At 46.4% G+C, this 12,252-nt stretch overlaps 1 protein-coding gene across 6 annotated transcripts in view; it reads right to left on the minus strand.

Annotated features, from left to right (window-relative positions):
- Positions 1-12,252, minus strand: part of CAPN7 (calpain 7) — a 371,178-nt gene that overhangs the window by 18,236 nt on the left and 340,690 nt on the right. For all 6 annotated transcript variants that reach the window (XM_085630640.1, XM_085630642.1, XM_085630639.1 and 3 more), the window contains 2 exons: positions 8,923-9,068; positions 5,194-5,256 (listed from right to left, as the gene is read on the minus strand). In XM_085630640.1, the coding sequence (XP_085486766.1) occupies positions 5,194-5,256; positions 8,923-9,068 (209 nt within the window). The remainder of the gene's footprint in view (positions 1-5,193; positions 5,257-8,922; positions 9,069-12,252) is intronic.

Raw genomic sequence — 12,252 nt, forward strand, 5'->3', positions numbered from 1 at the left:
TTAATGGTCTTGTGCAGGGGTGCAGGGTGGGGGGGTTTGTAGCGGGAGTTGGGGGGTGGCGGTAGGGGTGTTGTTTTTGTGTGGTGTTCGTTTTGTACCAGGAAATCAGTGTGCTGTTTTTAGCTCTCAACGTGGGTGGGGTGTCCGTTGCTATGGAAATGGGGGGTAGGGGATTGCACATTTTAACATGGAATGTCAATGGTTTGGGGGACCGACTGAAGCGAGGGGTGGTGCTACAATATTTGAAACGTCTCTCTCCTGATGTGGTTCTGTTGCAGGAGACGCATTTGGTGGGACACTCATGCCATGCTATGAATAGAAAGGGCTACCGTTTGGTGGCCCACTCTGGTTTTACAACCGGCTCCAGAGGGGTGGGCATTTTGGTTCGATCCTCTCTCCCGCTGGAAATTGATGAGGTGATACATGATGACCTGGGGCGCTACGTGGTGTTGGTGGGCCGGTGGGAAGGACAGACTTTGTGTTTGGTTTCAGTTTATGTCCCCCCGGGGTTGCAAACCACTACCTTTGCGGACTTGGGAGGGTTGCTGCTTGGGCTCCCGGAGGGCCTCTTGCTGGTGGGTGGTGACTTCAATTCTGTGGTGTCGGGTAGAGAGGATCTGCACCCTCCCAGAGACCTCCCCGGGGCGCACTCTTGGCTGGGTGGCTTTATCGACACTATGGGGCTTGTGGACTGTTGGAGATCAATGCATCCGGGGCTCGCCCAATTTACATTTCACTCTGGCGTCCACGGCTCCTTATCTAGATTGGACTATGTGCTGATGCCGGCCGCCCAAGCCCAAATGATCGGGGAGGTCAGACATCTGGCCCGTGGCATCTCTGACCATTCCCCGGTCCTGCTCCACTTAGATGTGGCCATGGGGGCAGAGGGGAGGGTGGCCCCGATTAATCCCTGGTATTTGCATGACCCCACAACTCGTGCCCTTTTGGTTAAGTCTCTGGACCGTTATTTTGAGGAAAATCAGGGTTCAGTCTCCTCGGCCGTAACGTTGTGGGAGGCTTTCAAGGTGGTCATCCGTGGGCAGGCCCCATCTTTGATCTCCCATGCTAAGAGGCGTAAAACTGAGGAGGTGGTATGCCTGGAGTCGGACATAACTGACTTGGAAGAAGATCTCGGGCGGGGGGTCACACGGGACAAACTCCATGCCCTTTGCCTGAAACAAGCGGATTACAGGGCGTTGGTTACGGATGCTGCCAAGCTCGCTAGTAGGGAGCAACAGGGGCGCTTGTATGATGTTGGTGACAAGGCTGGAAGGTTGATTGCATGGCTGGAGAGGAGAGAGCGAGCGAGTCGTGTGGTCCCGGTGATTGTGCGTGCTGATGGTGTGAGTGTTACGGATCCGAAGGAGATTGTGAGCTGCTTTGCGGACCATTTGCGGGACGTCTACTCTCCGGTCTCGGAGAGGCCAGAAGACGACTCTTGTCAATTGCTGCGAGATATTGCATTGCCGTGCCTTTCGGTCGATGATAAAGAAATGCTGGACGCGGCGCTTACAAACGATGAGATAGCATCGACGATTCGCTCGGTCCGTTCAGGAAAGGCTCTCGGCCCTAACGGCCTTCTGATCGAGCTTTACAAGCTTCGTCCAGATAGGTTGGCACCCCATCTCCGCGAGATGTTTCTTGCATCCCGAGAGGCCGGCGCCCTGCTGCGTGATCAATGTCTAGCGACCATTGTGGTGCTCCATAAAGAGGGCAAGCCGCGTGATTGCTGTGCGTCTTATAGGCCCATCTCACTCCTAAACTCTGAACCTAAGATTCTCGCTAAAGTGCTCGCTAATCGTCTGATTAAAGTCATCGGTGACCTGGTACATCCGGACCAGTCTGGTTTTATTCCGCATCGCAACACCACGCTGAACCTGCGGCGCCTCCATTGAGTCCTCGCGAGAGTTGACTCTATTCGGGAGCCTGCCATTTTGGCGTCACTGGACGCCACAATGGCGTTTGACACGCTGGAATGGCCGTATCTCTGGGCGGCGCTGGCTAGGTTTGGTTTTGGACCTGGGTTCATTGGATGGGTGAAGTTGTTATACGTGGAACCACTGGCGCAGGTGGTGGTGAATGGTAGAGTCTCTGCCCCCTTTTTGCTTGGCAGGGGCACGCGGCAGGGTTGCCCCCTGTCCCCGCTTCTTTTTGCTCTTGCGTTGGAGCCCCTGGCGGCGTGGCTCCGGTGGGAACCCTCCATGACGGGTATTCGGTGGACACCGACGTTTGAGGATCGCGTATCACTCTACGCAGATGATATTTTGCTCTCTCTCACCTCCCCGCGGAAATCGTTGATAGTGCTATTTGATGTACTGAACTCCTTTGGTCGCAATTCAGGGCTTGTCATTAATTGGGTGAAATCCTGTGTTTATGTGCTGGTTGACGACCCCCCTTTCTCCCGCGTGGCTGTCCAATTCAGATTTCACATTCTGGATTTAAATATCTAGGTATCCACGTGTCCCTCGATCCGGCGGTCCGTTATGGTCTGAATCTGTTGCCCCCGCTCCAGCGGCTGCGGGCCGATGTAGCTCGTTGGCGTAGGCTCCCGCTATCGCCGCTTGGCCGGGCAGCCTTATTCAAAATGATGTCTCTTCCACGCTTTCTGTATGCATTGCAGAATACGCTGGACGTGGTGCCCGCCCGATACTTTAGTGAGGTAGAGAGCTTACAGAGGCAGCTAGTTTGGGATGGGAGGCCGCGCATTGCTCTCGCTAAACTGACCCTACCGTGGTATGACGTGGCATAGCTCTCCCTGATATTAGGCGATATTATTGGGCGTCCCAGTTGGTGGCGGTGAATCATGGGACATACGGCCCGGCGGTGAACCCCGCGTACGAGATGGATAAGCTACTGTTGCCGGGCAGAGATTTCAATAGGGCGCTTTATTCTACGAAGGGAAGTACTAAATTGACCGGTCCTACGAAAAATGCGGTGCGCGCCTGGCACTGCGCCACCGCTGCTACGGGATGGACGGGCCGTCTGTCTCGTGCGACTCCACTGTATGCGTCGGATGCGTTGGGAGGTTTATGGCGTTCGAAAGGTTTTGAGAAGTGGGATTTGATCGGAATTAGTCGTGTGGGGGATTTTTGGACGAAGGGCGCTTTTAAATCGTTTGAAGCTCTTCAGACGGAATATAAGCTGAGCGATAGGGAGTTCTTTCGTTATGCGCAGATGCGCCATGCGCTACTTTCCGCTTTCCCGAATCCTGCAGCTATCCCCGAAGCCTCCCCGTTGGAAGATCGTTTGCTTGATGGTTACCTGCCAGATAGTACTATCTCCCTGATCTACAAAAAACTGATTAATACTCGAGCGGACCTCCTCACACATTTGCGAGAGGTCTGGGTCGCTGATGGCCTAGAGTTGGATGATGAGGACTGGGTCGCGGCCGTAGCCTCACCGAGGGAGGTTGCTATACCGGCTCGCCTTCGATTTGTGCAGTTGAAGATACTACATAGGGTCTATGTCACCGGTCCCCGCTTGCTTCGCATGGGTTACACAGATGATGGTTTATGTCGGCGTGGTTGTGGCTTGCTTGGTACTTTTCTTCATATTCTGTGGGAGTGCCCGAAGGTGATACGTTTCTGGACTGGTGTACATGCAGTGATGGAGGAGGTTACGGGTGTGACGCTGCTCCCTGAGGCTCGGCGCTGTGTGTTGAACGTATGGGAACCGACTGACTGCGATGTGGCACAAGAACGCTGGGTGACTTTGGGCAACATGATTGCTAAAAGGGACATTGCGCAGCTCTGGGGGTCCGGTCGGCCCCCCACAGTTACGAAATGGAAAGAAAACATGGATTGGTGCATGTTCCGAGAGAAGACGGTTTACGTGGCCAGGGGCAAACCTAGGGCATGGAGTAAGATGTGGGGTCCCGGGAATTCCTATCGGGGGAATATCTGCGCCCCCCCCCCCTTGGTGGTCGCACCAGACGTAACGATGTCCCCTTGACTTTGATGTTCCTGGTCGCTTTGCGGGATTGATGACCGATCCTCTCCCGGCCCCCCCTCCCCCCTTTTTCACACGAATAACTGTGTAATTGGCTGCGTCGTCGCTGTTGTCCCCCGCCCATGAGAGAGCAAGTCCCTGTTAATGGAGTTCTTTTGCCTGGTATAAGTTTCTTTTTGTTGTTTTTCTTTATAATATAGTTAATAAGAAACCTTTCTGTAGTGCTATGTTCAGTTGTGGGCGGCTGCAGCCGTTATGCGTGCGGCTCGCTCCGGCTCTTATGACTGCTGTATTATTGTCTTCCTCCCTTTTCTCTACCTTAGCGGCCGGCCCATGCGGTTGTAGGCCCATGACTGTGAATATTCGATGTGTAAATAAAGGTTTTCAAAAAAAAAAAAAAAAAAAAAAAATAGACTGAGTCTGCGTAGTCTAAATGGGACATGATTATGGTCATCACCACCCATATTAGTGCTTCCCGAGCGAGCAATCTGCTGATCTTTTTAATCTTCCGTAATTGGTAGAAACCGGTAGACATAACACAGCTGACCTAGGATTTAGGGTTGACATCAAAGTCATGCCAGGGACCATAGACATTAACTTACAATGTCAGCGCCTAACACTAGAAGGCAGGAGCAAGCAAAGCATGTGATCTTTAGCAGCATATTCTACAAACATAGTTTAAATAAAAAAAGACGAAATTCTAAATAATTTCTTTCTAGCAATTTCGAAGTAGTAACATCTGATGTAAAATAAAAAATTAAGTCCAAATTACTCATTTACTTCAAGTGGGTAAACAAATGTTAATATGTTAATATATTTTAAACATTTCCTCAAAGCTGCTGATCTGACTTCCAGGACCTGTGGACCGAAGGAACATCCTCAAGTGAATCATCCTGTTTTATATATTTGGATGCCTTCAGATGTGATAGATGGTACTTCCATAGCCAAAGGCGAAACAGCTGGATCTCAGGTGGAACAGGAACAAACGTATATGAAGTAATTTTGTTTTACAACGAATGGCAGGTAATGTGATGATGCAACAAAAAGAGCCACATGTTCAGGTCCCACTGCACGGACTGACAAATGCATCAGCGAATAAACTCATTCACAAATTTTCGCTACTGGACCTAGACTATTCCATCTCAACTCTGCGTTACTAATGTACAGGAGAATATATCGAACCCTTTGCTATTTCAACCTTAAGTTATGCACCATGGAAGAAAAGTAACATCCATTCTTTCTTACCCGTTTGTGTACCGTATAGGGTGTTGGAATCTTTGAAAAGGTAAACTTGCACCCTGAATAGACCTAAAAAACAAACACAAAAATCAAAAAAATACAAGTTAAATGAACAGAAGGTTTACATAATGTGAATATTCACTATACCATGAGCAAAAGTTTTATTTATTGTATGTGCATACAGAGCACGTTTTCAGGTACTTGTACATTGCTGCACATTGCACAAGAAATTCAGAATCCTGAGACCATATCAAAGTTCTTATTATAAAGTGGTCCACAGCACTGCTTCTTTACACAAGAGATTATACGGAGATCGAGGTTTTGAAGTATGCTTGCTTTAGCGATGATGTCCTTTCCATACCCATACTGTCTTTAGCAATTAACCAACTGACCATACATCAAAATACATGTTATGTTATGGTTGGAATCATGCCTTATGTCTTTTCATAAGTGTTATTGAAATACTTCCAAACACACAAAACCATAGAACAATTTCTCTTCCTGCTTTGCTTCTTCCTTCTTTAGATCCATTAGTATCCGATTTCCAACTCTCATATGTTGGAAAAAGTTAAGCCAAAAATATCTACATTTATGGACCTCACCAGTCTTCAAATCTTTTCTGCAACAGTCTTCCCTCCACTGCTCTTGTAACCCGGAGAGGATTAGTTATGATTTGTTTGCCTCTTCGAATGTTATTTTTATCCAAAGATATTCTGGTAAGTATTCTTCATGCAAGCTATATGGTCTTCGGATTGCCTTTTCCAAATGATTGATTGACTGATTTAATCAGTCAGTCAATAACCATACAGAAATCCGGTTACGATGGGGGGAATGTTGTGTTCATATATGGGTAGTATAGTGGACTTTCCTGGGTTTGTCAACCAGAAAAGGTTTGTGAACACTGGCAAAACTGAAGGTTCGCAGGTATTCATCAACAATTTTTAGGTAGGTAGAACACCTCCATATTACATATGCATGTAAAAAAACATGCTTTCTACAGGGTAAATAGTTTCCCTGTTCAGCAGCAAAAATAGTTAAACACTCAAATGAACATCTCTGCATGCAGAAGTGTACACTCATTTGATTTCACCAAGTGGTAATGTGCACCTTTTACACTTATGTATGCAGAATTAAACACCCGCTTTATACCTGGTTAAATACACATTTGCCAACACTTGGAAGATAATGTCTTACTTTATATATATTCATTAGAAACAGGCTCTTTGAGACTTGACTGTAATGCTTGCTCCATTCATTTTGCACGAGGTACCTTTATGGACCAACAATGGATATTTGTTTCCATTGCCCAAAAGGCCTGTAGAGGCATACACACTGGTTCACTAAGTAAGACTACAAAGAAACTTATTTCCCCTACTTTTGATTTGCAGGTATGAGCCATCCACATGATACCGATACCTCAGAGTGCGGTAACAGTAAGTTTTAACAGAGTTTTGACCGTCAATGTGGGCTAATCACAGAATATTGTAGCTTTCCCTAACCCAAATTTGAACAGATAGTACCTGGCAAAAGTTCTGCAGGAAATAAGGCTGAAATGTGCACACTAAGTGGAGCACTCAGATTGTACCAGTAAAGTGATGATACCACATGGGGAATTACCCATAATGCAGGGTTAGGTTTTCCATGATATCATATTACTGCATAATTGAGTTTCACACATGTTTTGTCTATGGGCCATTGTGCTTTTCCATGAAAAGAATTTGACATTTATACGAGGCAAATTCTTTTTTTTCAGGCAAGCCATATTGTCAGTGTGATAGTACCACACAACATGTAAACCACGATTGTAATGAGGGCATAAGTCTGTTTTATCTTGCCATCACTGCTGAAAAAGTTTGTCTTTTTTCTCACCATATAATCAAATTCTGCTGATCAGGACTGGGATTTTGGACTCAAATGCATTTATCTAAGCTCCTAAAATGGTGCAACTAGCTTTGAGATAAGGGGCCATTTGTTTGTATTCTATTATAAGATGCGGCGAATTTCAAGTCCAGCATTAACTCTAGTAAAGGAAGTCTAGTCATCTGAGCTTCCTAAGCCTTCCAGCACAATCCAATGCCTGCCTCAAGCCAAGGCTACCTCAAACACCCCCTGTGTGATGGACTGAAGGTACCACTTTAAAACACTTTTTTCAAAACATATTTGCAATTAGTGTTGGATAGTGACTTGTTTCAGAAAATGTCCCCTTGACTTCATAATCTTAAGGTCGATTCCTTTAAACCTTCTTTATCTATGGCACACAAGTCGGGATTTTGTGACATTAGTCGATTTAATCCAACAAATCTTTATGCCTCGTTTTAGTTGAGGCGTCTGTTTCATTCCATGATACATGTGTGTGTGTGTGTGTGTGTGTGTGTGTGTGTTTGAGTGAGAGAGTGAGAGAGTGAGAGAGAGAGAGGGGGAGAGAGTCTGTATAGCATATGTATAAGGACAGTAACTCAAATAAGTTTATATAATAAAACATGCATATCACTGTAATGCAGATGAATATTTTAAAAACTGTAGCTTAATTATCACTGAATCCAATGTGGTACAAATGCATGCGCATTAGCAACATTAAATAAACTAGAACACAAACCAGTGCATTGCGACACCACTGCGTATGTTAATTCAATATTTCTCCAATAAATAAAGTTCACCCTTAATAAGTGCTGCCAGTAAGTTTAATCTAGGCCCAGCAAGAAATAAAGAACCCTTACTGGTCACACCATACCCTGCTTTACTGGGGGCAGTGAATGTAGACTGGCCGCATTGTCACCGACACTGAGTGACGGAGTCAGGCAATAGTGGCATCAACTGACAATGTGGAGGTCAGGTAAACACCAGGAGCCCGGGTACAGAAAATGTCCCTGGGCATAACAGGTGTTTGTTCCTGATTTTCGAGCCCTTGGGGCACACTGATATTATAAAAGTGGCCCCAGATGCTTATGCAGCCCCTTCTGTGAAATGTGATCAGTCTTGTGCCCCTTTACTGCAGACAGGAACACACTGGGGCATTTCCTCATTTACAAAGGGGCATGGCATATGCAATGAGAAAACACTTTGTGCCCACGCTATATTACAGAGGCGGGTATAGAGGTAAAGAAGCGGTTAGGAGGCACAGCAACTGTACCCCACATCAAGATGGTGCAGAGTCAGTTCCACCAGGGTGCCCCTTAGAAGGAATAATAGGGTTTCATAGACCTCGTCCCCAGGCTTCTCCACACAGGTGAGTGCAATATCCACCCGCGAGGGGATCCCTCCCGCATATAAGAGACGGGTTTGCTCCAGTGGAAGACGGAGCTGCGGTTTGAGGCTGTGGCTCCATCGTTCATGAATGCGCTCTCCTCAACAGAAGTCGTACACGCTCAGAGATGCCCTAGGCGGAGGACAGCTCACACTATAGTGGGGAGCAAACTGAGCCATGCACCTGGTGCATCATTCAGGCCCACACCGCCATTCTCCATTTTGAGCACCAAAGTCGAATACAACAGGATTATATAAAATGTCAAAACTTGCACCAAACACTCTTCTTTACAAAAGGAACAAAACAAAGTTTAAAGACGTATCAGAATAAATAGTATTCATACATTTTCAAGTAACATGCTAGTCATTTTACAAATAAGTTAACACTACATCTTGCTTTGTAGAACAATAACTAGTTTAACCCATTTTGAAAGAGAATTAAAGAAACCACCAAATGCTGACTCGGGAGTTTAGAGCGCAGCGGGTACATACCCGGATGGTGTAGTGGATATTGTTCTGTTTCTCGTACTGAGACACCACCAGTGTGAATGTGTGGGTGCCGGGGGTGGTCAGCTTCATCTTCGTAAGATAGTGGGGGCTGTTTATTCGAATTCCATCAATGTACGGAGGGGGGTCAGCTGGAAGGAAACACAAGAATATTTATTTTCACACACAGTGCATGCCATTTAATAATGAAACTATAAACAGGAGGGATGGCCATAAAAAGGAATGTGGAATACATCGCAAAACCCATCACATTTATTAAAATGCACATGTTCATGTCAGATGTTTTCCATCACCTGGATATCTACCGACTCCCTGCAGCCTCTCCAAAATCCTCTTGAACCAGGAGCAAAGTAAAAAGATGGCGTTCACCAAACGGTTTATGGAGAAACGGGTTGCGCATGCATTGAAATGAATGAATGAATGAATACTTTCTTATATAGCGCATGGCTACCCTTGGGCATCCCAGCGCTGTGAGACCTAGAGGATGATGATAGACCTACTCAAACAAGAAAGTCTTTAGTTGCTTCCTGAAGATGGTAAGGTTTGATTCATGCCTGATGTTATCGGGGAGCTTATTCCAGAGGTTTGCCGCTTGTACAGAGAGTAGCCGGCCGCCCATCCGGGCGAGCCTCACCCTGGACACCACGAGAAGATTACGATGATTGGATCTGAGAGATCTTATTGATTGATGGGGCTGGAACCAAGGGTTCAGAATAGAGGGGCCCATATTATGAATGGACTTGTGTGCCAAGCACAGAGCCTTAAATGTGATCCTCTCCTGAATTGGGAGCCAATGAAGAGTACGAATTGAGGTTTTTGCTGAACAGCGTTTAGGGATCTTCATGAGCAGACGTGCTGCGCAGTTCTGAACAGCTTGCAGAGTTTTTAAAGTGGCTGCTGATGTCCCCAAATATATGGCGTTAGCGTAATCCAGTCTTGAGAGGATTAACGACTGGACCAATATGCGTCTTGCTTCAAAGGGAAGGAGGTCAAGGACTTTTTTTAGCGATCTCATAAGACCATAGCAGGTAGCTGCTACCTTGTTGGCCTGATGTTGGAAGTTTAGAGTATCATCCATCCAAACCCCATAGCTTTTAATTTTGGTCTTAGGTTTAGGAGGGGTTCCGAGACAACTGGGCCACCAGGGATCAAGGTTTATCGGAGCTTTGAAACCCAACAACATGATGTCTGTTTTGGCTCCATTTAGTTTTAGGCAAGAGGAAGTCATCCATTCCAGGACATTGGTGAGACACGGGGTAAGATTGTTGAGCCCATGATGTAAATGATTGTCCCTTGCCAAAGAAACCACCAGCTGCGTGTCATCGGCGTAGATGACAAGCTGAATTCCCCAAGGGAGCACCACATCAGCCAACGGTCTCATATAAATGTTAAAGAGTGTAGGGCTGAGTGATGATCCCTGGGGAATGCCGTGACTCAAATGCAACTGGTTTGATGACACCTCGTCCTCAAAGACAGAGAAATACCTGTCCGATAAAAAGGAATGCAGCCATATGAGAGCCAATCCTGATATCCCTGCAAGACGAAGCCGGTGTAGCAGGAGAGAGTGATTTACCGTATCGAAAGCTGCGCTGAGGTCCAATAGGACCACCGCAGCGCAGCCTCCAGCATCCACAATCCTCCTGGTAGCCTCGACTACCGCCACCAGCGCTGTTTCGGTACCTTGCCTAGGTCTGAAACCAGTCTGAGAAGAGTGAAGGGCACCCGAGGATTCAACAAAAGAAGAGAGGACCTGGTTGACGTGCTTTTCAGCTATTTTGCTGAGACTGGGTAACAGTGAAATAGGTCTATAGTTGGTCAGGGCTTCTGGGTCCAACTTAGGTTTTTTTAGTAAAGCGCGTACCTTTGCTCTCTTCCAATTCGTGGGAACCTCTCCTGAGGTCAAAGATGAATTGATGACCTGCATTATAATAGGGCAGACCGTTTTTGAGACAAGTTTGAGTACAGCCGGTGGAGCGATGTCCTGAGGCGAGCCCGATTTTAAGTTGTTAAGAAGACGTTCCCCCGTAACAAGATCTAATAGCGGGAAGGCCATGAGATCATCGCCTGAATTGGGAGCAACTAACTCCGAGCTTTCCGTAACATTGTCCAATTTATCATGCGTAAGAGGGATTGTTGGAAAACTAGTGTAGATGTTAGACACTTTGGCCGCAAAGAAGTTGGCTAATGCCTCACAATGTTTTTGAAGGTCTGGTGGCGGGTTGATGGTCCTAGGAGTAGCAACCAGTGATTGAAAGACTTTGAAAATCTCTCTGGTGGAATTCTCTGCCTCTGAAATTTTTGTTTGATAGTATTCTGCTTGAGTGAGTTTAAGTAATTTTTTATAAGACCTTAGGGCTGTTTTATATTCAGTTTTAGCAACGGGAGAGAAGACTTTCCTCCATTTCCTCTCTGCCCGTTTGCAAGACTGTTTAAGTTGTTTGAGATTATCAGTATACCATGGATGTTTGCTATGGCCTTCACGATGTCGCATTTCTTTTTTTGGAAGGATGGTATTTAGAGTGTGGTTCAGCCAGTGATCAAAGGCTTCATTAGCAGCCACAGGATCCTCAAAAAGGGATGGTGGACATCTCCTCAGGGCAACTTCCCAGTCGCTGACCGATAGTCTGGACCAGACTCGGCCAACTTTCTTTGAGAGGCTAACTTTATGGTTATGCGTGTCAGGAGACCAAGCAAAAGAAAGTAAGGCGTGGTCTGACCAGGGAATGAAGTGGGGTGGCTCACACACTATGTTCTTGAGATTAGTGAAACAGTGGTCTAACAAATGACCTGCTGTATGTGTAGGGGAAGTCACAATTTGATCAAGGTGAACTAATCCCAAGGTATCTAGCAGGCATTGAGTAGCAGCTGTATCTGTTTCATCAAGATGAATATTAAGATCGCCCAAGATGGAAAAATTAGAGGAGCTGCTAATCGAAAGGGAGATTTTATCAAGAAGATTATGACAAAAGCTGTGATGGTCACCCGGGGGTCTATAGACCAAGATCCCTGAGAAGGTACTCGTGGGCGAAATGGAGATGGAAAAGCCAAGACTCTCGCAGTCTGTGAGAGGGCTGTCTTGAGTTCTGCAACTAAATATATTCTTATGGATAATTGCCACACCTCCTCCACGTCCTGTCTGAAGATCTAATATAATAATAGAATAATTGGGGGGGGGAGGGCCTGAACAATATGCGGGTCAGATGATTCAGTGAGCCACGTCTCGGTTAGGAAGAGTATGTCTGGGACTCTTTCCTCTAGAATCAGGTTGATTTCTATTGAATGCTGCGGAAGGGATCTGCAATTTAACAGGGCAAA

This window comes from Triturus cristatus, chromosome 10, assembly GCF_964204655.1.
Source record: "Triturus cristatus chromosome 10, aTriCri1.1, whole genome shotgun sequence".
Lineage (NCBI taxonomy): Eukaryota > Metazoa > Chordata > Amphibia > Caudata > Salamandridae > Triturus > Triturus cristatus.